This window comes from Aythya marila (genome assembly GCF_965140915.1).
Source record: "Aythya marila genome assembly, chromosome: 2".
In the NCBI taxonomy this organism is placed as follows: domain Eukaryota; kingdom Metazoa; phylum Chordata; class Aves; order Anseriformes; family Anatidae; genus Aythya; species Aythya marila.
The window spans coordinates 82327032-82352044 of NC_139043.1; the positions used below are offsets into that span (position 1 = coordinate 82327032).

At 38.5% G+C, this 25013-nt stretch overlaps 1 protein-coding gene across 5 annotated transcripts in view; it reads right to left on the reverse strand.

Moving 5' to 3' along the window:
• TRIO (trio Rho guanine nucleotide exchange factor) overlaps positions 1–25013 on the reverse strand; it is a 243097-nt gene that overhangs the window by 123420 nt on the left and 94664 nt on the right. For 4 of the 5 annotated variants that reach the window (XM_082753785.1, XM_082753786.1, XM_082753787.1 and 1 more), the window contains 3 exons: positions 21213–21443; positions 13040–13162; positions 6941–7132 (listed from right to left, as the gene is read on the reverse strand). In XM_082753785.1, coding sequence (XP_082609911.1) covers positions 6941–7132; positions 13040–13162; positions 21213–21443 — 546 coding nt within the window. Of the gene's footprint in view, positions 1–6940; positions 7133–13039; positions 13163–21212; positions 21444–23758; positions 23780–25013 lie in introns of those variants that run through there. The other variant, XM_082753788.1, reaches the window with a different exon arrangement.

Genomic DNA, 25013 nt, shown 5'->3' on the forward strand with positions numbered 1-25013 from the left:
GGCTGGCGTGGTGCCTGGTTGCCAGGAACAGAGAACCAGTTTCTCCGTGCAGAATCAGCACAGCATGACTGTAAGCATGGTATCTTGACCCCACGGTGCCAAGGAGCTCAGAAATACACTGCATTTGCCTAGTTCATTAGTCAAATCACCCGCTGCTTGGGCAGGAAAAGCATTTGACAAATGTGCAGAAAGAGCGTGATGGTAATTAGCATGCACAACTTGTCTAGCTGTGATTCATAAATTGTTCTACTTTCAACAGTATAAGCCATTTCTGAAGCGACTGAAGAGCTTTGTGACACTTCCATAGGAAAAAAAAATATGATCTAATACATTACCACCAGGTAAGCTTTTTGCACTTTTCCACTATGTAAGTTTCTGCCAAATAGTTTCCCCTCAAAATAATCTTATCTGATGCAGTCTACATGCAAAAGTTAGAGTTAAGCTACCACAGGTGAACAGAACTGTCAGGTTATCAAAACTGAATATAAATGTTTGCAATTTATTGAGAGCTTAATTCACAATATCTGGAACAGTGTGCTGGCTTGTGTAGAGCTTTAAAACCAACACAAGCACAGGGAATACTGAAAGGTACATAAATTACCTTGTTTTCAGATACAAAACTAAGGATGAAGACAGTACGAAGTTGTACAGTAAAGTCAAAGGAAGCCAAACAGTTTACTGTGGGGAAAGAACAGATACTGGAGCTTATCCATACATGTTCAGAAGTGCAGAACTACAGATTTTATACTGCAGTGATGCTCTGTGGCAACTCATTATTCCATCAAATAGCGAAAGCAACAAGAATCTGATGGGGAAAAAAAATCATCACTGAAAAAACATTAACCTTCTCCCAATGTGAATTTCTGAGCAACATCTTATCATGTTTTCCAATTCACTGTAAAAGAGAAGCCAAAAAATCCCCAAACAAACCACTAGGCCCTGTGACCTTAATAAGAACTTTATCCAGTGGCAATACAGCTTTAATGTACAGTGAGAAAACCATATAAATAACTAAATCCAGGCACAGAATGAGGCTCTTCTGCTCTTTTCATCTGCTCTCCACATCTTATCAGAATTAAAATTAGAGAGGGAAATCAAATTCTGAATCCCTGACAGGCAAATGTTTCACCCAGCACATTTTTTCTTGATCTAAATATAGCACAGACTAAGAAACATCTGCTTGAACGAGCCTGCATCCTGTCCTACCTCTTTCCTAAGTTCTTGGGAGCATGCCATTAGTCACTGAGATGGTATTACTTTAATTGTCTGCAACATCCTGGAAGTTTCAGTGTTTCCATCATGGGCCTCCATCCATTTAAGTCCCATCCCTGCAATCCCCTGAAAGACTGAAGCGAAATAAGACCTTACAGGATTTTGCTGAATATAATCAGAGAACAATTATTTGTGAGTAAGTACCTTCCCAAGTTCACACTTATTTTATTAAGCAAAGTATCTGCCACTTTCATTATTTTCGAATCAGATAATTTACTTGTTTTTTTTCATTTTGGTAATAGCTTCTGGATATGCAGTCAGTCTTTTCAGTAGGCTAAACCAAAAAAAGGCGCACAGTTTCTGCATTTAAAAACTGTCAATTCCTCTTTTTGCCTCTGCCCCCTAGCACAGTGTTGCAGTCTGCGTATTACCACAGGCAATTTTTTAAGGAGATGGTATTTGTACTGGGCCAAACGTTGCCATAAGATTCCCTGGCATGTATGTCTGGGCATGGGAGTCTGATGTCTGCCTGAAAGCTTTGGCCTTCAGAACATCCAGTTGGCAAAAATTGCATCTTAAGAACAAAAAAAGTTGAGATGTTAAAGCCTTGGTAGGCTGTCTTCCAAGGACCTTTCTGTGACACTTAAGATACTGAATACACAGATATTTCTTGAAAATTAGATTTAATTATATTTAAAAGCTTCAAAGATCCCCATCTGTTCTACAGTTATAATCATATATATATACTTTAATATATATATATATATTCCAATTCAGAATAAGTTCATCCTTGAAGCATCACCAAGTTTCTTACATCTCCCTAAAATCACATTAACTACCAGCATCCCGTCACCAGTTGTCCCATTACTTAACTGAACGAGTATAAAAAAGCCCACACCATAGCTTTAGAGGTCTATTTCTGCTTCACTTTTCCAAAGCTCTTAGTACTATTTCAATAACACCTGGACTGCAACCCATCAACTTGGGCCATTTCTTTCAAGCCAAAGTAGCAATCAGCATTGAAAAACTTGAGAGAGGCGATTTGTGCTGGATCCCATCAAGCCAATAAAGCGTAATACACTCTAATGTACTGCTGCTGAATGTTTCTCTCTTATTTCAGATTTAGAAATTGTCCTGCTCAACTCTAAAATCCAAGAATACCAGCATATCAACATAGCCATCAGAGGCTGCACTTCCCGTATTTTGCCAGACCAGCTGCCTGGGAAGGGAACGCTCCACCAACACAGAAGAACCAATTCCTCGGGAGTGACAGAACAGCAGGTCTGTCACCTCAAGGTACGCCCCAGGATGAAATGTATGAAACCCCGTGCAGGCAGACATCCTTCTCTGCTGAATAATGCAAAGGAGAGCGTATTTCTGATCACAGAATCACACAGAATCACAGAATTCTGGCACCGAGTCAAGAGAAAGTGAGACCATATCACTGTGCTTTTTTGAATCAAGTGCACACACTCCATAGCCTGATGTGAGTCAGTCAGCAGCACTACGATCAGAGCAAGGCCTCCTCAGCTTTCCCATGCACTGACAGCTTCAAAATGATGGCACCTTCCTTCAGCAGCTTGCACTGACTACTGTTTTACCCGTTTTGTTCAGGAACCATGGCTTTCTGTATTTGAAATCTCTGCCAACTCCACTTCCCTTGTCTTTGTTCCAGCCCCAGTATATTCTGGTGTAAAGTTTAGTTTGAGTAAGATGAAAAAAAAAAAAAAAAAAAGAAAAGATAAATCTTCTTCTAACACTATTAAACATATTGTGTATACATAAAAAGTGCTGTGAGCTATTTTATAATCAACTTGTCAAAACATACACAAAGGTTATATGCAAAAGTCAACAGGCTCTTAAGAGATCATTTTCTTCCATGAGCATTCAGCCCTTATCTATATTCCCACACTTCACTCTAGTTAGGAAAATATCTGTTGCTCTGCTTTGGCACTACTACAAACACCTGGTTTGGCCGTAATTTCAGTCTTCCCACTCATAGATGTTGAGGGAGCTGAGAGAGAGAGAAAGAGAGAGAGAGAGCATGGAACAATTTCAATTCACACCAAAATTCTGTTCAACTCTACCTGGTGGCAGATTTCACAACAAAGACTACTGTGGCTTTTGCTCTTATGTTTTGCACACAAGCTTTTATGGTAACCATTTATTTAGGAATGTATCGTCTACCTGTGGGATTTATCTCCCATAACATCTCATTTGACCATGTCCTTCCCCCTATTATTAAACACCAAAGTGGCAAAGGCCAGAAGAGATTCACTGTCTAGCAAGGGTGAATAGTTTTGGGTGATCAGCTGCGTTTTATCCATCCCCAGGCTGGGAACCTGGGCACAGTCCGTTCAATGCAATGACTCTGATGGGGATATTTTTGGTCCCCCACACTTCTAAAGCTCACCAGTGGACATCTTTAACTTCAGCGCTTCACTTCCTGAAAAATTTGGCTTAGACTGAAATTTCTCACTGTTTGAATGGGAGCTAAGAGTCAGTACTCACAATTTTACAAACTTAAATCTAAAAATAGCATAGCAGAATGGAATCGATGTACATATAAGAAATAACAGATTTGCTTGGATCACCAATAAGCAAAATGGGTAATGGTGAGAGCATTACTTAACATCTCATTTCTGCCTTCCCTGAATACATCCTTTTTTGTCCCATTGAGAGATGTGTGGCCTACTGAGGTTTGTTCACGAGGCGTCTGAGAACTTCCACGCTGTTTTCTGATGTTTCTAAGCCACAGGGAACTTTACCAGCTTGTAATAACCCGGCCACAGAACTTCTGGAAACATTAAACAGAGCCAGCACTTCCAAAGTGCATCAAAACAGGCTGCTGTGCACAGATTACACAGCTGCTTTGTGCAAAGGTATAGCAAAAGTCTGTTACTTCTAGGATGTGTCAAATGGATCTATTGCGTTTGTAGCAACGGGGCTGCTTCTGAAAGCAGAAACTGGTTTAATAAGTGAGAACAGAGCAACAGAACGGAGCAGACACAGCAGGGCTGATGCTTCCCAGGGAAACTGGGAAAAGTTGCAGGCAAATTCTGCGTAAAGGATAAAGGTTACACAAACGGGGTGCGGGGGGGGAGGAGTACTGGAATGCTCTTATCCAGATGAGGAACATTCATTCAGTGTGAAGTATTTCCGGGGAAAAGAATAAAATACAACAAAACATCCCACTTCAACAGTCAAGATATTGGATGTCTTTTGGAGCGGGACTTCAAAGCCTCTAAAACAGCCAACAGCTCTGAGTACCAGCTTTTGTTGGCTTTGCGGCTCTGTCCAAGCTGTCACACACGAACAGGGTTTTTATTCTTCGTGCCCATTTTGTAGTTGAGGAAAACACAAAGACAACACTCACATGGCACAAAATTCACCCTGAATACTTGAAGAGCGAAACATTTTTTTTTATTTTTAAAGCAACTGCAATGCCTCTGTTCAGTTCAACAAACAGCATCTCATCCTGCTACGTGAACTCCTCCCTTTGCCAGTTAAGCACACGCATTAATTTCATAACTCAGCTATCCAGTAGAAAGGTTACATTCTTACAGGTATGCACTAATTTATGCAGCGACTTCCCACATCCTGTGGGAGAAATGCAATTCTCCTGCCAACAAAGCATGGATGACTTTCAGGTTTAGGGCATTTTTATCTTCCATCTGCTTTGCGATGCCTTCTCAGCACTCCACATGCGTGTTTGATAACAAACAACGTGCTCTTGAAAACAAAACAGAATACAGAAAGCACAGGACATCTCTGAGCTGGCTGTTTCTCTGCACATTAACCAAAGGGCTCGTCTACTAAACGTGAACTGCCAGACTTGCTGTCCTCTGTATTTTTAAGTAGTATGCAAATAAGTAAGATAGTCTTGCTTACGTAAATAAACACTCTTTTTAATTTTCCCTGCTTTATTAAGTATAGAGGTCAGCCACACAACTATAAATAAAAAAATAAACAAATAAGCAAACATTTAGACATCAACTACAGTGTCTTTTCCCAAAGTCCAGGCTGCAAAGAGGCTGCCATAGTAACAGCTGTGTGCACTTACAGGGTCACAATAACATCCATTTTTAAGGAGAAATAAATCAAGATGCAGAGTATTTTTTTCAGTAAAACATTATTATCTAGGGGAGCAGTGGCAACACGCCAGCACATCTGGATCAGCCTCCCAGAATTTCTCAACAGTGACTCACAGTCCAGTATGATTTTTTTTTTTAAGGACCTTCCTCGCAACTCCTTTTATAGTCTTAATCTTTCATCACTACAATCAACTGTGTCCATTTAAATATCATTTAAGCTGCTCTTCTTGATGCTCAGAAAAACAGGTAATGAAGACATCTACAGAAACACCAAGCATGGCTCACAGCAGCTGGTTGCTCCTGTGCTTCATAACAGGTAACAGAACAGCACTAAGTGCTCAAGAAAAATAAAGCAAAAAGTTCATTAGAGTAGTTTCAGAAGAATAGTTTAAGATTCAGCATTTATGTTTTTTTTAAACAAGCAGGGTCCTGGGTAAGTATTATCGAGAAAGCATCTATCAGAAAACTGATGGGGGAGCTATGTCCTCATATCTAAAGCTAAAATGTAATACAATCCCAACCTTCTTCAAAGAGCAACTGCCTTGTGCATTTGTTTCAAGTGGAAAGCAGATGATTCACATACAAAAACCTCCCGTTCTGATCCTCTACAAGGTTTTGCTTAAGAAAATCCTTTGAACACCACACTTTCCTACTGAACAGACCATTTCTTTACATAGGGCGAAGGGGAGAAATACATATACATTGACGTGTAATGATCCACAAGCCTTTCATATTTTCACCTAATTTGAGTTGCAAAAAGATTTAACCTAACAGAAAACAAATCCACAGTTGTCAAGATTTGCCACAGCCTGTAACCAAAAACCCTTACTGAAGCCTTTATTTTAGCTCTAGCTTATTCTACTGTCCCCATGAGCTTGTAAATACATATGGTCTGTGTCCCTGAATGAGATGAGAAAAACTGATCTGGCTAAAAATTAAGTGTCTGCCTGATGTATTTTTTTCCTGGTTTATCAGTTCCTCAGCTCACTATGGAACTACAGTAACTTTTACACCACTTATCAGAATGGTTTCATTTATTTATTTGAAACAGGTTTGCTCCTGAATGCTAACTTACCAACTCATTATGTAATGTCTGGCATCAAAGGTAACAGAACCTTTGCAGGAGACTAAAACATGAGGCAAACCATTGTTAATATCAGATGAACTCTTTAGGTTGAGAAGAACTGTCAATGTAAATGAGTAAGATGCTTTGTCTAAAACTGAAAAAAAAAAGTCTCTCTGATCAGCAGGATTGCCTTAACTAGCCATTCACTTCTGAACTAAACTGAACTGTGTCCATCTAACCACGTGCCTGACAACTCAGTTGCTGGATAAAAAACCACAAGTGCACAGCAACGCTAACCTTCAGCTGTATCGGTCCCCTGATCTGACCCTTTCCCCTTGACTGAACAAGCAAGTACACCTGCACAAAAAAGAAGGTGAAAGCTGCTTATGGAAAACAGTAATGATAATAACAAAAATAATAAAGAACCACACCAAAAAAGCAACCTGGAACTCACTGTGCAATAGGGGGTTCATTACTTCACATGACAAAGGTTTACCAATGAAAGTAACGTCGGACAATAACGAGTCTAAGTCTTAAAGATAGGACTGTGACTTATCAGCAGTTTTACCTCTTTAACATGAGTGTGAAAGGACACAGACATGTCCAGCAGGATCTTGCGTTGCTCCACACGCCTAACAAAATCCTGTATCCTGTCTTCGAGCTGATGGGCAGCTTGATAGATTTCCTCTGGATCACACTCTCCCGTCTGAGCAAGCTGCTCGGCTGCTTCTAGAAGTTTATCTGCGTTGGTATATGTGTTCTGCAGAGAAATAAGTTAGTTTCACAGGGTTAAATCAAAGAACAAGAAGACCCTTGGAATGTGTTTTTCTTTCTTATTTTTTAAGGCAGTAGAACATGAACTTACTAAAGATTTTATTGTATTTCTAGATACTTTTTCATTTAACTGTTGAATTAATTTCTTGTTTATGTCCATTCAAAAGTTTCCTTGAGCCATACCTTAGAAAACTACTTATTCTTCTTTGGTATTAGTATTTTACATTCACAACAAGAATAAATATCAATCTAAATGTCTAATAACTTGTAAACTGGCCTGTTCCCATGGTGGAAAAAATCGCAACAGTAATGACAAGGAGATTTTTCAAAAGTGTATTATCAAAGGTGAGAAAGTCCTAGCTGCTGACAGAGACACTTGGCATCAAATTGATACATCCAGCAGAAAGGTGGAAAGTGACCAGGCACAGAAACAGAAAAAATTATCTTAATCCTTACAGAAATGAGGTATCCAAAATTCATGTCAGCTGGGTCACCATTTGTGAAAGCAGCAACAACAAAATAAGATTTAGAAGTAGTCTATGGCTGAGTGTTGGAGAGGAATATTGTCCCAATGTGTCATAGGATTAACTAAAGCTGATCAGTCAGTCACAGCAGAAACAGAATGGGAGAAATCTGCTATCTGATGTGCTGAGCGTGCTGTGGTCCAGAGAAGAGAGAGAGAGAGAGATGTAACAACTCTTAAAGCTTAGCACTTGCAGCCTGCATCTTTATGATTCTCATTAACTCAAAACAGGAATTTTTCCATACGTGCTATAATTTGGGCACGCTCTGTTCTGAGCCTAACCTTGGGTTTTCATGCATGAATTAGAATGGTTCTCAGAATGGACTCATCAAGAAAGCACAGTAGGATGGTAAACTTTGGTGAATACAAATCAAAGTCAAATGTACAGTAAAGAGGCTTTGCTGATGTCACCTCATGAGGTCTCCTGACAAGGCTGTATTACAGAGTATGTAAAAAAAAACGTTGACAATATAAACTGAACCTTTTCTTTTCTCGCCTCCCTCACCATTTTCTCTCAACTCAATTTGCTTGCAAGGATAAATTAAGCTTATGTAAATGTTTTTCTTTGCCATAAATATTGTATCGCACCTCTAATTAATATTATGATATTCAGAAAATTTAAATCCAAACCTGGCCCTTCAACTCAACTAAGAGGCAGAAAATGAGAGTTGTCCTCCAGGGTCTCAAGCAAATTGCATAAAGCAAGCCCAGGATGGATTGCACGACCCAGTGCAGCCTTTGCATATTTGGGGGGAGTTCCCCCTTCATTTATGGTATCTATGCAAGGAATTCAACCCATGCTGCTCCTGGATTTTGACTATGTGCACCTCAGTCCTTCCTTAACCTTCAGCTTTTTAATTGCACCGAGAGGCAGAGAACTCCTCCACACTTTCCCTGGGAAAGCCTGCAGAGACGCAGACAAACCCACCCTTTTCAGAGCGGAGCGTATTACTCAGTGCTCCAGAGCTGCAGCTCAGGCCGTGCTGGCCCAGAACGGGCTCTGATCTGTGCTCTGCTGCTTTGCTCTCCCCAGTCACAGACTACACGTGTTCCAGGGGCAAGGCTGAAGATCCTCAAGGCACTCCTCAACAACAAATACTTCATCAGCCCCGAGAGCCACACCCAGCTACAGATGGCTAAAACAAAAGTTTCCCATTTTAATGAAAACTTGATCTCGCACATGAAGCGTTGTTTATGAATTCCAGGAGGATCTTCCACGTAACAGGCCCAGGCACAGCAAATTTCTCTTCCTGTAAGCTGGATGGTGAGCTACCTGCGCTTCACAATGAACCCAACCTAGAGGCTGCTTTCAAAGCAGGTTGCAAATCTCAAGCCGTAACAGCAGACGCATGCCTTATCGCTAAAAGTCCTCTTCCAAGTAGAGCTGGAATACAATATAAATATTTATCTTGGGAGATAGTAACTGCCATCCAGAAAAGAAACCATAGCAAATACGAGTGCTCTCCTAGCTCATGCTGCTGCCAGCTCTGTGCTTACTTCTAAACAAAGCTTGGAGGAAAAAGCAGAACAGTGAAGATTTTGGAAGTGTTGGTAGCAAGGGGCAGCCGCCGGTTACAAGGTTAGGCAGCAAGGGCAGGAGCTCTCCCTCAAATCTGCTTATGCCCCTTTCCTAACCTGACAAAGAAGCCTTCACGGTGACACATTCAACACAGAGGTTGGAAACCAATTAACATTTCCTCATAATTTCTCCACTAGTACGCCCTCCCCAAATCTCAGAGGAAGAGAACCAACCTGGTAAGAACTTTAGGTCCTTTAGTCCATCCCTCAGTGCCCCAGGGCACGATCAACTATACTCAAATCTTTAATAAGCATTATTTTCTAAAATACTGCAAAAATCCAATAACGGAGATGCCTCCCTTTCCCAAATGATGTATCCTTTAGCTTTCCTAGTCTTCCTGTTGAGAAGTCTTTCTCTGCATATTCTCCAGAAAAAAAAAACAAGCCTGGTATTTTTAGAAAAGATAGGAAGTGACAGAGCACTGAAAAGTCAAAATTAAATTTAAGAGATTAATGCATAAATGAGTACTGACAACAATAAATACAACAGGAGTGTTTGGAGTCTAGTGCACTGTGGAGGGGAGGGAGAGAGACGTATTACGGACAGAGGGAGATTAACAGAGGTATACAAAGCATTAAAGGTGGAGAAAATTAAAATAGATTACTCATTAAATGCAGTGGATGCTATCACGTTTAAGCATCAGACAACACACTTAAAATGAGAAAGCAGAAGTACTTTTCATCTAAGGAGCAATTAAATTGCATAACTCATTGGCACAGGGACTGGCATACATTCCAGAAGCATAAATTGGTTCAAGAAGCAGCTAGCCCAATTAAGGGAAGAGAAGTCCATCAATGACTAAACACTGGTTCTGATGCATCCTTCAGTTCCAGACATCAAACAGACCGAAACAATTGGGAGAGTAAAGATAACATTTTTTTTTTAATCAGGTGATGGCCACAAGACATAGACCTTCAGTTTGATGCACTACAGCCATTCATGGGTACAGTAAAGTGAGAATCAATTCACGTAGAGAAGCTTTCTTCCATCCTTAAAGGAGGTGGTACTGGTGCCTGTAGGAAACTTCCAGGTGTATTGGAATAAGGAAGTATCATTTTTGTGCATCTCTTGCACCAAGCAGACTGAGCTCTTAACTCAGATGCAGTCTACAGATAGAGAAGAGAACTTAGCTGTGGAAAAATGTCACACTGATTAATTCTTGCCATAACATTTTCATGGGTTTTGAGTGTGAAAAAGCAGGCATCAATCATAGTTGAAAGAAGAGAAGCTGACTTCAAATCTCATGCTGAAATGCACGGGGAAGTACAACTGCACTACTGATCTGCATCCAGTGCTCTAAGCTGCAAATCTGTGCCCGTACGTGAACTGGTTAAGTCAAAAGCTGGACTCCTGGCACTGACTAAATAGTCTCATGGATATGAAGGTGGTCATGGGAAGTGGGGTGGGAGGTGGAGAAATGCTAAGTAGAAAGTGGATAGGGCAGGCTACATGTGAAAAGAGCAAAACTAAGTTTTCCTTCAGTGGGTACAAGTCAAAGTGTGCATGTGTAGCATGGATGTCGACACATGAGAATCTGGGGAGGATTTCCAGTCAGATGAGTTTTGACTATGTAATGTTTCTGCGGTGGTACCAAAAAGTGTAAAAATAGAGACAAGCCTTCCTTTCACATGAATTTTAAACTGAATAATTTGTAAGCCTACAGTCCATTGACTCTGGAACATCTTTTCTATTCTATAGACAACTTATTTTAACATCTCTTTGACTGCTGCTGAAGAATTGGCATCTCATTCATATTAAAAAACAAACAAAAAAAACAAATGAGGGAGGAAGCAGAAGGGAAGAAAAAAAGAAAAATAGCTCTAATCTGTAGTTAGTCTTCGACCAGGAACATTTCAGGATTACTATTGGCTTGCTGCATTTTATAAAATTTTGCTGGGCCGCTGGCAGATCACTTGACACTGCTTCCTCTCAACTTCTGACTAGAGCTGACTGAAAATCTCCGATGATGCCTAGGGTCCTATTAAGAAACAAATAAATGAAGTACCTGGACCAACCAGAAATGTAGGTAGAGAATAAATTAACTGAAAGTTAGTAACAGGGACTTCAGATTGCTTGCTTTCTTATACTTGAACATAATCTTTCTTATAATACCAACAGCAAAGATGTCTTTTACAGCCTGCTTATATCCACAAGTAGAAGAAATAATTCAGAGGGTGTGCCTCTCTTGGCAGTCACTATAAATTGAAAAAGTTAGAGATGAAAAAAAAAAAAAAAGATTTACTTATTAGATCATTTCATCCACCCTTCTGTCAGCAGAGGATGGTTCCCCGTAGTATATTGAAGCCCTCTGACCAGTCTAGTTTTCAGTGTCGCCAAAAATAGAAATTCCACCCATCCCCTAAAGAGATCATTTTAAACTCTAGTAGCATTCAGTTTTAGGAAGCTTTTGCTAAGTATTTGCTGTATAACTTCTTTCTAGCTTAAATAAAAACGCAAATTAACAAGATGATTTTCTTTCCTTTTTTTTTTTTTTTCCATCAGTTTACATCCCACTAAATAGTTCTACACACTTCATCCCCTTTGGTTACTCAAACATTTTATTCTTCTTTGCTCAAATAACACAGTATTAAGTATGAGATCATTTGGGTTTTCTGAAGTGTCTTACACAAATAGATTCTTGCTTGTCTGACCCAGAAAAATAAGTATGTCTCTATGGAAAATATTACAGATTTTACTTAAAATGAAGTATTAGGCATGCATATGGAAAATCCAGCATGTGAATGTATAAAACTAACAAAGCTTATTATTTAGCAAAAGTTAATAGAAAATCAATATTAATGAAGCTTTGTGATACAATTCCAACTATAGCTGCCACTGGACTGCTCTAAGACCATATTTACAATTTGTTTTTAGTAATAAAACAGGCAAACTATAAACACAGGCAAATGAAACAGGCAAACTATAAACACACCTCCCATGCATCTACCATACCAGGTGTCACTGCTAAGCTACTGCATGTCACTTCAGAATTTTATAATTCACCTTCTGTTTTGAGTGAAGGACCCCACCTTAATGAGATTCTTCTTGATGAACATTAGATGTTTACTATCACTAACTGTTAATTTTGAATAGACACCGTGTGTTACTAATGGGGAGGATTCAAGCCTTCAGCTTCTTGTAGATGGGTTTTACTAACATCACATCCCTTTTCTAGGCTGCTACTCAAACCAACCTCCTTGCTGTGCTCCCTGAATTTCTTGGAGCCTCTACTTCATTCAGCTTGATTTTTTTTTTTTTTTTTTTTAAGTGCTACAGAAAAGTGTGTTTTGAAGTTATATCATCAGTTCCACTAAAAGCTAAAACTAGAGTCTTCCCACAGAAAAAACACTGGTATTAGTCATTCAAAACAAGAGGGCATATACAAACTCAACTGCATTCAAAGCAAATAACCTAAAGGGGTTTTCTGGCGCACCTGGTTTCTTAGAAGCCTGATTTTCATTTTATCCCTTTTATTTTTTAAGGAATGCTTTCAAACAACTAAGTGAAAATAAAGAAAATAAAAGAATAATAGCAGTTCTTTCAGGCTTCAAGGCTCCCACTCTCTGTAACACTGTGGATTTTTTATTTTTTTTCTTACTGAAGCTGGAGTGCAGAAGGTAAATGAATAAAAGCTTGTGATAGAAACAAAATAGGCCATTCTTGGAATGGATTTTTTTTGGTAGTAGTAGTAGAGCTCTCTGTTTAGCCCTTCAGTTCCAGAGCAAAAGGTTTTCATATATTTCAATGGCAAGCACACAGTACTGCAAGTCTCATTTTTTTTTATTTTTTACCTGTGCGACCTCTTCAAAGTCTTCGTGGCGTTTCTGCAATGCCCTAGCTCGATGAAGGGATTTCCCCACTCCGGTATGTTTGCTAAGAAAGGCTTCTCCATGGTTTTCAATCCAATCCAACACCTGTGGTGCAAAAGAAAAACACAAAAACTAAATGAATGCACTGAATATCTTGTTGCAATACAAAGACAACCGTTGTGATAAAAAGACAACTATTCAAGAAACTAAGGAGCTTTAAAGGGACTGCATATAAGGAACTGTATTGATGGATTAAAATGCAGTATTGCCATCAGAAGCCATTAGTTATATCCTCTTATGAGCACTCATATGAACTTTCATGAAGGCCCAAACTAGATGAAAGTAGGTAAATTGTATGACTTAGGATGCATTTGAAGTCTACCAAGGACAGCGTAATTTCTGCACATTCATAAATTTGACAGCAAATCTGATCCAGTTGGCGAGACCCCTGGCGAGTTGTCTCTCTGTAGCCTGTGCCTTCAGCTGACATTCTTCTGCAATGTAACGCTAATGGAGTCTGCACATTCTCAAACAATGCTGGTGAATAACAGTAATGTCTTATATTAGAGGAGCAGTTGCTTCTCCTACTGCATACTGTGAAGACAAGAAGAAAAGTATTTTTTTTTTTAACTAACACAATATAATTGAGTTGAAATCCTCATGAGATGAATGACGTCTGCATTCAGAGCACATGAAGAATTCTGCCCCAGTTCCACAGAAGTATCTCCCCAAAACATCAGATAGACATAACTGTGTATTGTAAATTCCATAGCAGAAAATGGAAGGAATGAAAGACGTTTTAAGGACATTAAAGCTTCTACCACAATGACTGGTCTGACGGCTTTATAAATAGTAAGTTGTACATGCAATTAGTTCCTGCCAGTTAACACAAAGCATTACTGCACACATACCAAGTTTCTGATGAGCGAATGAACAAAAACATCTGGTCTCTCTCCAAATTAATACATCTTAGCCATATTTTAATTCCTTCATTAAACTAGCATGCATATGGTATTTTATTCTTTGGAAGATACTCTGAGGTTCAAGAATGCTGTTCAGAATTAAAAACAACTCCATATGAGTAATTTTTTTAAGTCAGCTAATTGCTTTTATACAGTATTTATGAAGAGGTGTGGAATGCTTCACTTAATATTCACCTCCAGCATTCTTTTACTTTATCATAGAATCTCTGAGTAGCTGAGGGTGGAAGGGACCTCTGGAGATCATCTGGTCCAAGCCCCTGCTCAAGCGGAATCACTTGCCCAGGACCAGGACCAGGAGACTTCTGAATGTCTCCACGGGCCTCCACAACCGCTCTGGGCAACTTGTGTCAGTGCTCAGTGACTCACACCGTAGTGTTTCCTGACGTTCAGACAGCACCTCCTGTGCACCAGTTTGTGCCCTCTGGCTCTTGTTCTGTCACTGAGCACCACTGCACAGAGCCTGGCTCCATCCTCTTTGCACCCTCCTTTCAGGTATGAATGCACATTGATGAGATCCCCCCTGAGCCTCCACTTCTCCAGGCTGAACAGTCCCCGCTCTCTCTGCCTCTCCTCACATGAGAGATGTTCCAGTCCCTTCACCATTTCCATGGTCCTTCAGTGGTACTGTTCATGGTAGTCCAGTAGCACTTTGCCTAAAGCAGCCCTGGATACCATTAGTCTTCTTTGTGACAAGGGCACACTGCTAGTTCATGGTCAACTTGGTGTACATGTATATCAGGATACTCAGCTCCTTTTCAACCAACCTGCTTTCCAGCTGGGTGGGTGTCTGAGGCTAATCCTCTCCAGATGCAGGACTTCACACTTTTTGAACTTCATGAGGTTCCTATCAACCCATTTCTCCAATCAGAGAAATTTAAAAACGTAATGTTTTGCTTCCTTCTGAAATAAACTTGCCAGAACCCCATACCATCTCTCTCCTCATCTACTGGTGTCCTTAACTCTGATTCAAAGAACTGGGTGCTTCCCCCACACACACACTGTATTTGCCTCGTACTAAAAGCACTTGACATTTAGTACAACTGAAGAGAAAGATAATTTTCTTGCTTTCGTACAATCACAGAGTTAAGAACTATTCCTGCAACATCACTCATGGCTCTATTTGATACACATACAATCCCACACACTATTCCCGTACAAGACAGCCATGCTTTCTTTAGTACACAAAATGAAATCATGTCGTGTGATTTTCTCATTTATCTTGACTGTCAGAATCTTTTTTCATTTGCAAATCCTTGTCCACTCGACACCTTCAAGACAACAAACAATCCCATAGTACTATGTAGTACAGCCATCGCAAATCACCATCACTTCACTGAATATCTATGGCATGTACATGCTTGTTCTTCCACGTAAATATTGCCAAATGAATGCTTATTGTTTTTTCATTCAATGTACAATTTCACTTGATTCTTTCAAGCGTAAGAATTGATTGAAGAAGGTAGAAGGAGCAGCCAAATATGGCCTCAGTCATCTGTAAAGTTTATGTTACCAATGCTTTTGACTAGTTTCAGTACACCACTCTGCCCTTCTCATTCTAAAAAGAGCTGAAGAGAGACATGTTTGGATGAGAGAATTAGACTAGAGTCTAGGGACTACTGACACTTACAAGCTAACAAATGAAATCAGCAGCAAAATCTGCCCCAGAAACCTGGATGAAAAGCAAAAAGCAGTACAGTGAGAACTCATTTTGTGACAAATAATGCTCATTTAAATTCTCAAGAGAAGAAATTGCCACAGAAATCCAGTACACAGGCGATAACTTAAACCAGTAAGCTATAGAGGCACTGCTGCCCCTAAATGAAATCAGTATGAATACAAATCTTATTAGTGTTCAGCCTTCTTACCTTGATTCTTAACAAAACTGAGGTAGCACTGTGTTTGGAAATTTCACAGCATGTAAAAACAGACTCAGACGTAAGAGCATTCTCTTACCCATCACTGAAAACTCCTACGTACCACTTTGCCCAAAGGACAATACCATTAGTTGACACTGATATTAGGCATTTGCAACTTAAATGATGCATTTTCTCTCTCCTCCTGGAAGAGGTAAAGAATTATCCTATATATCATACAAACCCACTAAGAACTTGTCTACTAGTACTGGAAGCACATGGAATACACTCCAGTAACGCAGTAATACACAGGAATTTAAAACAATTTTCATTGAAAGGGTGAATAATCTTACTCTCAACTACAGCAAGCTGCTTTAGTAAATTGCAATTAAGCTGTAACTGCAGTCTCAGCAGAATCATCCTTACGCCCAATATAGGATCTAGAAAAGTGCTCATCCTTAAAGCACTGATACAGAATATTTAAAAGTAGTAATTATTATGGAAAGATGGCTTCATCTTGACAAAATCATCATTGATGGCTGCAATATACGTTGTGGATATGCTGTTTGCAGAAATAAATGATAGACAGCTGATCTTTTGCAGATTCAACATGCTCATTTTCACCAATTTTTCCCACATTATTATCCAGTCCTTCCCTCCCCACTCTCCCTTTAGCTCCTTTGCACACTTACATTTTTCTGATCTCCACTGCTTTACTCGGTGCTATTTTCCAGACATAAAATTTAGAAGGGGAGGGAGGAAATCTTGGAATTTCTAATCTTCAAGTAGTTAAAATGTGCAAAAACTCTCTCCCCAAAACAATTATTTCACACTGGCACCGCCTCCAAACGCGACAGTAGAATCATGCAGTGAAATCAGTAGTATTTTGATGCCGAGAAACTAGAAAGCATTCTTGACCCGCCCTTCATTAGTCCAGACTGAAACAAATGACTGTTAAAACAAAAAACTCAGTCTGTGTGGATGGCAGATCAAGGAGGAAGAAACAGCACATTTATCCAGAACAGACAGAGACGACATCCAAGGTCAGTGGGGACGTAATAAATACATGATTTAAATAAACTTTTACATGTATGTTTTACTAATTTCTGACTTGCAAGCCACTAACGTTGTTTTTCAGGCCCTAAAGCTTTCCCTGTATGAGTGTAAACAGTATCTCTATACCAGAAGCATTATCTTCATTTTGACCTTTTAAGACTTAGCACCATAAAACCACATACAACAATTCTATTAGAAGTCTGCTTTTTAAAAAAAAATATTATTTTTTTTTAAATCAGAATTGTCAGAGCTGCTTCCTTTTCTTTCCTGATGTGACGTTTATATTTTCCACTCAGTAAGCCTGTCAATTCTTAAGCATAAAATTATAATTTTGTTAGCATATTTTATATTAGAAGGATTGTTTTCAACAATTGAATGCAACAGCTTTAATTTTTTTTTTTTAATTAGCATCCAATTTTTGGCAGTAATATAAATTAACTAGAAATGAGATATCCTGGCACGTTTCTGCTATTTAATGTGAAACTCAGAACTCTGTGCAGTTTAACACAGTCAGAGGTTTTCACATTCCACCTTTCAGATCTGATGTAATTTATGTGGTACCTATCATTTTTATTATTTCAAGTGCCTTGCATTACTGTTTGCTCCAAGAAATTAACAGATGATTCTTGGTGTATGTAGCTAGCTAGCACCATCATGTTTTTGTTGATTTGGAAAGCTCCACAAAAAACTCCGTCCCAATGCTGAGCAAAATGGCGGGGGGGGGGTGTGAAAAAAAAAAAAAAAGCAGCTAAGGAGGAGTAACACAAAATATGGTACACAGCCTATTTGTCTTCCAACTCAGCTCTGTCACTCACTTAACACTTTCATGAACCGATTTATTTCATTAACCTGGTAGAAAACTGAGCCAGGACAGGGGTAAGGAGGAAACCATTGACTCATCCTAAAGGACATTTATAAATTCACTTACAGTGCAACTTGGTTACTTGCCACTGTGTTTTATTTAACTATAAACAGTGGAAAAGGGCTACACTTCGTTTACTTTGTCACGGAAAAAAATTACATTTAGCTTCCCTGACAATGATGAAAAAAGATTTTCACACCAGTTGTTAAATCATGCTAGACAATCTGAAATTAATTTATTAACATTTGAACAAAGATTAGCAAGCTTGAGAGAACATGCAAATGAAAACTAAGATATTTGAGAAAGTTTCTTTGGAGCTCTACATAATCATGCCAGAATTGTCTTGGATATGCATTTAAGCAACGCTTCAAAACCAAGTAATTTCATGCACTGAATAGAGTCAATGAGTGTTCAGTTGAAGAGCTAACATTGCTCAGACAAATTAGATGATCTAGTAAGATTTGTTTTGGTTTTCTCTTTCAAGAAAAAGGAATCTTTATTGTTCAAGATCACTTTTTTTTTCCCCCTGTGGATTTTCAAAGCTAAGGGAGCTACAAATTGCCAAAGCAAAACTATTCCAGGGAACCTTCATTATGTGCTTGCCATTTTCTTTAAGAGCTCTGCTACTGGCTACTGTCTGATGAATTTATCTGGTGTGGATGTTGATTTATTATTGTCTTACAGCATGAAATTAGAGAATGATGAGCTGTATTTCAAGAGGGAACATTAATCATAATTCACATTGTGATCAACTAAAAAGCAGCATCAAAAATAGGCCAGTATATAGTTAATTTGAAATAATGTAACAAAAAGCTATACCTCCACATGAAACATTTCACAATCCTTAAAGTGGATGGCTAATGACAATTACAAGGATAAACCAAAGGACAACACGGTCTTTGACAGGAACAGCTACTGGATATTAAGGGAAGGACTGAGGAGCATGGCAACCGTGCTCTACTTCGCTGAACCAGGGGCTGTATTTCTGTACATAAAATTTACTTCTAAATCTGAAGTGGTTGATAGAGATGCACATTAACACTAGAAGATGCAGTTTCAAATTGTCAAGAGGTCATCTTGATACCTTAACGCAAGATCTGCCTTGCATAGCATACAGAAAAAATGGGCATAACAAGGAAGAGAAATTTCGCTAGCCAGTAAGCACTGAATAATACACCTAGAGGGAGAGTAACCTTCTTGAATTTTTTGTAACAAGAACTTCTGGAATACCCATAATCTGCACGTGTAACTTGGATAATGCATTCCTGATACTCAAAGTCATACAAGTAGGTAAAGCTGTCTACTTCAGTGTTTTCAGTCCTGTGACTGATGCTAAACGCACCGGTTCTGAGAGCTGACTGGTCTTAGGCAGAGGAGGAACGTCCATCTCCTTGCTGAAGAAGCAGATCACGACTCTACCATGACCTCAGTCTGACAAAGGGTTATTTGCCAGCTTTAAAGAAACAAGCAGTCTCAGAGCTCAGTCTTTCACCCAGAGCCGTGAATTAGGATGTAGAGGAAAACAAGAATTTCATATAAACATTTTATGACTCCCAAGATAATAAAAGCAAAGAGTAGGCTCAGCACAGTAAGGCTCACTGTAGCATGTAATGAACACCCCAGGAAATAAACTGCCTGCAGCCTAACCTACAGGCCTGAAATCTGAATTATACACCCTGCAAACAACCGCAGGAGGCCACTTTGCCTTGGTTGTCTAAGTAGGTCCTCCCTTGACTGAATTCAGGGTAGTTGAGCAAGTTTCAGGGCCCAATCCACTCTTGTTGAGACTAGACTACAGATGAGAGGATCTACTTTTTCCATATGAGAAACAAACTACTATTTTAATTTCTGTATCTGAAAATTTCTTCAGAATGAAGGCTGTTAAATGTAAGAGGTGATTTTGACAAGTCCACTTCCCTGACTATTCACATGCAAGTACCAACATCAGACCCTCCAGACTAACTACTGTTGATATAACAAACTTGATGAGGAGCTCCTAGGATTTATACAGTGGCATAAGAGTGTTTTCAGATTGGTTCTCAGTGATTTTCCTGACATTCATAACATTAACTCTGCTTTTTTTTTTCATTTTTTTGGTCAGCTGACGTTTTTCACACATTTCCACATTCTTTGTCACAGCTCACTGTTGAGAATTTGGAAAAATGCTTGCCTTTTGAATATTTGCCTTTTTTAACATTAAAAAATAATGAATGTTTTAAATAATTTTACACTTCATGTTTAAGTATTCTTTAATCTTTTTTATTTATTGTACAGGAAAAGATAGGCACTATGTATAGAAATTCGAGCAAACAAGATTGCTTACACACACCCTACCCCTACCTGATTAAAATCTCTTTGTCGATGACTGCAAATGGAAACCAGGCTATTTTCCTCCCAACTGCTTACACCCAACATTTTCTCAGTCTAAGTACATGAAACAGGTAAGTACATGAAATTTGAATTAAAGTGCAACTAATTTGGAAGAAACAAGATTATTTTAACAGAACATATGACTGGTTATCTAAAATTCACATTCAGAAGTTCCTGTCTGTAAACACCTTCACACTAAAATGAAAGAACATGATTAGTAAGTATTGACCGTATCTTTACTTTTTATAGAACAGATATCAAGGAATACATTACTAGTAACTCTGTTAACTGCCATCGAAAATAAACATTTTCTGTTTACTAAAAATCCATTAACATTTTTTTTTTTTTTTACAGCTTTACCTTTTTAAGCTAAAACCAGGTCACAGAGATATTAATGTTTGTACTTCACTCCTAACTTTTATGGATGCCGTAATAATAGCAAAAACATGGCAGCTAATAGCCATCAATTCAGAAACAGTGACAATGTCAGAAAGTAATGTTATCTGTAATTATTCTGCCTATTTAGCACAGTATGTTCAGGTTCTAAAAAAAAAAAAAAAAAAAAAAAAAAAAAACCACCTGTAAAGTATCCCTGAGAATTTGAAACTAAAACCTTGTTACAGAATAACACAATTTATTGCATGTTACTACTACAACTCTTTTCTGTCATCAAGTCCAGAATTTTACCTAGAATGTGAATACCAGCTTCCAGCACGAACTTAAAACAGCCTCTGTCTAGAATAAAAATCTTTGTCATCCTACCTGAATTCAAGTAAAAAAGAGAAGGTAATTTAAAAACAGAAAGAAAATGAAGTGGAGCTAACTTATGAACATAATTTCTACCTGTAATAGCAAGTCTTCTCTCTTAACACACAGAACTCGGAATCAGTCAATCGATCCCATGGATATATTTGATTGTTGAATTAAAGAACATGGGGTCTAGCAATCAAACCCACCTGTCACTGCAACCAGCACCCAATCGCAACCTGACAGAACAGAAATGCATTTAGAAAGCATGAAGTAAAACCTACCTGTTGAACATCCTGTTGAAAAACACATAGCTGAAGCCGCTGGTGCAAGCGGACCTTTCGATGCTGCCAAATGTTTTCCAGTTGGCGCTGGTGGTGCAGTACTTCATGGATGACATCCAGAACGTGATGAACTGCTTTTGAGTAGTTGGCAGAAGCAGTGAGAGAATCGGAACTTCCAGGAGTCAACGGCCTCTGAAGTTTGTCAAGCAGCGACTTTCCATCTTGGCTCACCTGACCACCAGGAAGCACAAAGAATTACTTGTCTGCCAAAATCTCGCTACTCTACTATTTCATTTCCCCTGCTCCCTATTTTAGATTTAAGAACTCGGGGAGCAGTACGAAATCTTTATTACTATTCCAGGCGTGATTATGTGCAGCTGTTCTACGAAAAAAAAGAAAACACACAACTGCGTTTTTATATCTTTACTCTATGAAAGCAAATTTAAAGAAGCAGCACTCTTCTAAGTAACAGCCTGCCTTTTGATAAGAGTGCCTTTCCTTTACTGTGACTTTTTTTTTTTTGAACAGTCAAATCTCACTATGAAGCTCTTTTAAGCTTCAGCACTCTCATCAAGTAAGCACCAAAAATTGTACAATTGTCCAGAACTGTCTTTCCAGGATCATCTCTCTCTTCTATGTTGCTGTGAAGGGGAACAGGGAAGTTACCTTCTATGAGTTAATATTAATCTGATGAATGCATTTAGACCAGCAGATATGGACTTAGGACAGAGTTTCGTCTGACATGATTTACAACTTTCAGATTATTACTGGTACTGGCAAGCCAAAGGCAAACTGGTGTTAAGACAAACTTAACCTGATCAAATTACTTAAAACCTCTCCATGTAGCACAATATGTTCTTTTCCAAAACGTGTCTAACTACTGAAGCTGTAAGAATGCTAGTAATTTAGTTAGTGTCTTCTCTGATTCAAACCATGGCAAAAACATTTAGTGTGCATGCATTAAAATGCAATAATCCTTCCTTATCTGGCCACTGTTGATGTTTAACACTTGCAAGGCTGTTGAAAGCACTTTTCATTGCTGTTAGCTACTCCGTCACTTTTAGCATGAAGCTCAGAGAACTGTTACAGTTTGGTATCACTCAGCTACCTGTAAAAAACTTTCCTAATTGCTCGTCTAATAGGAAGGGAAATTCGTCCAAAACCACAAGAGTGGGATGTGAACAACAGTCAGAATCTGTCAAATCAACACCATGTCACAAACAGAAAATTGGCCAAGGCTTTTTCCCAATGGCTATTTTCATCAATTTTCACTAAATTTAGGCACAATTAAAGACTGCTGTTTAGTAGTCAAACAGACTGAAAGGAAGTTCTTTTCTAATAAATAGTTTACAAGAGAGTTTATTTCTCATTTAAGCTTTTTCATTTCAGTAGTAGCTATGAATGCACAGAATGAAGCTCACTTGAAACAGTAGCTCTCATAAAGTCCAGTCAGGTAGAAAAAAAAAAAAAAAAGTGTAGTCCACAGTAGCTGCTATTATAATAATGATTTTTATTCCCTTTCTATACCCAAACCATCATCTAGAACAAGCCGTTCAAATATTTGAAGGCAACAGACTTCAATTACCTATCAAGAGTCCATGAAATTTAGAAAAAAATATGTGAAAGCCCCTTGATCTGATCAGTTTATTAGCTTCACAAGCAAATGACCATGCCTGTTTCCCCAGTGAGACTTTCTTCCTTCCCAGGGCATAACTACCCTGAGATTTCAGCTAGATATATGTAACAACATTTAAGGCACAGCTATTGGATTTTCAAGCACACTAGTCATCTAGGCTCATAAACTCAGATAAATTACTTTTCTAGTAGTATACAGCAATTATCCTCAGTAAAATAAGACTCAGAGCTAGTCTTAAAACCATTTACTCTGTCTTCTACTTTGCAACCAAATTGTATTGTCAAGACATCACAATCTAAAAATGACTGTTATAATTTCCACACTGCTCCTTTCTCCCAACTGTTCATTCATCACAAAATGAAAGGAGATCTGTGCTGTAACAGAAATGAAGTCATACATGTAACAATAATAAGCAGTAGTTCTAAAATATCTTTACACAGAAAGGTAACTCCATCGATCTCCAAAAAAAAAATGCACATTTAAATAAGAGGAAATGAAACCACCTGTCCAGAGGAACATGACTTGTACATACATATATGACTACTGTTCCTGCACAAATTCTGATTTCTAAAGAATAAGCTATTCCTTTACCAGATGGGGAAAAGCAATAACCTAAAATCAGAAGAAAGGTGCCTATGTCAAAAGCTACAGCTCTGAAACTCTAGATAAATTTACAAAATGTTTGTGAGCAATCCTATTATCTACCCATCTCATTTATTTTTATTATGCATCACCAGGAAGTAAACAGTATTTACCATAGTAATCCACAGTAATTATTTACACTTAACAGCAGACTCCAATTCATTCACATTCCTGTTTAAAAACACACCAAATAAGAACAAAAACCAACCAAACAAAAATCCCAATGCTTTAACTTCAATGCTTTATAATTATTCCAGACAGCCCAAACCTTTTTATTCCTTGCTGCATTCTCATGGAGCACGCACTGCAGATTGCCTCTTGTCACACTCACCTACTACAAACATGCCACGTCGCTCTCTCTCGCATTTAAAAAGGGGATCCTCTCAATGAACAAAGGTTACAATAAAAAAATAAAAAGCTTTCCTATAACGTAAGTTCTCAAGAATGAGTTAAAACATGTGGCAAGATCATAACTTTTATCAACAAAGATGGTAACAGGAACAGGGATATCAGCATGTGTTTTACACGAGACAACAGCTTGTGAACTCTGGACTTGTGACTAATGGCAATAAAGTTTACGCAGGCCCTAAGATGGTAGGCATGCAAAAAATCCAGTATACTAACAATACGGACTGATCATCAGCACTAACCTTACATTCCTTTACCGCTAAATGAAACGTGACCACACGTAAGATTCAACTGCCCATAACAGAGTTGATTCATCACAAAGTAGTTTTGTCTTTTTTGTCAAGCATAAATCGCAAACGTTACTTCATTCCTACACCACTTCCTTTTAAAATGTGCAATCTGTGGCCTAAGCTGTCCTGTGTCCATGTCCTGTGTCGATAATTTTATACCATGATTTAATCAAATGCGTATTTCCACGTAAGTTGCAACAGAAACTGCTTTATTTGATTCAATCAGTTCCATATAACACCAGAAATAGTTTTATTCTGTGATGCTGATAACTTGGGGAGGGAGGGGGAGGAGGTAACCAAAGCTCAAAGTAATACAAAAAATACCTGTGAGCTAGTAGTGAAGTCTATATCCACTTGATTTCTCTAAGCTAACTGAAGAACATAAGAGAACTGAGTTTGAAGAAAAATGATGTATACATCAGTCATTGTTTTTAGGACACCTTCAGAATAAGCATTTAAGTTGTATTTACAAGTAATACAAATACTAAAAAGCATTCTCAAAAATACCCTAGTATGTTCAGAATCCAAGATCAGAGCAGCAGCATAGGATATGCTAATCTTATGAAGGCTGATTACACAGGCATGCTGGCTCACTGAAGTGCCAAGGTTGGCAAAACTAAGTATATAACTTCTGGTTTGTCAAATGATGTCCTCAGATGGTTAAGCCCTTTTTGTCAGACAGTTTCACAGACTGATTTTCAAAACACACTTAAAGCAATCCATACCAACGGGATACCTTTCCAGCTTGTTTCCCTTCAAACATTTTAATGACAGTATCATACTGCTATTAGAAGGTAGGAATACACAACTGTAAACTAAACATAC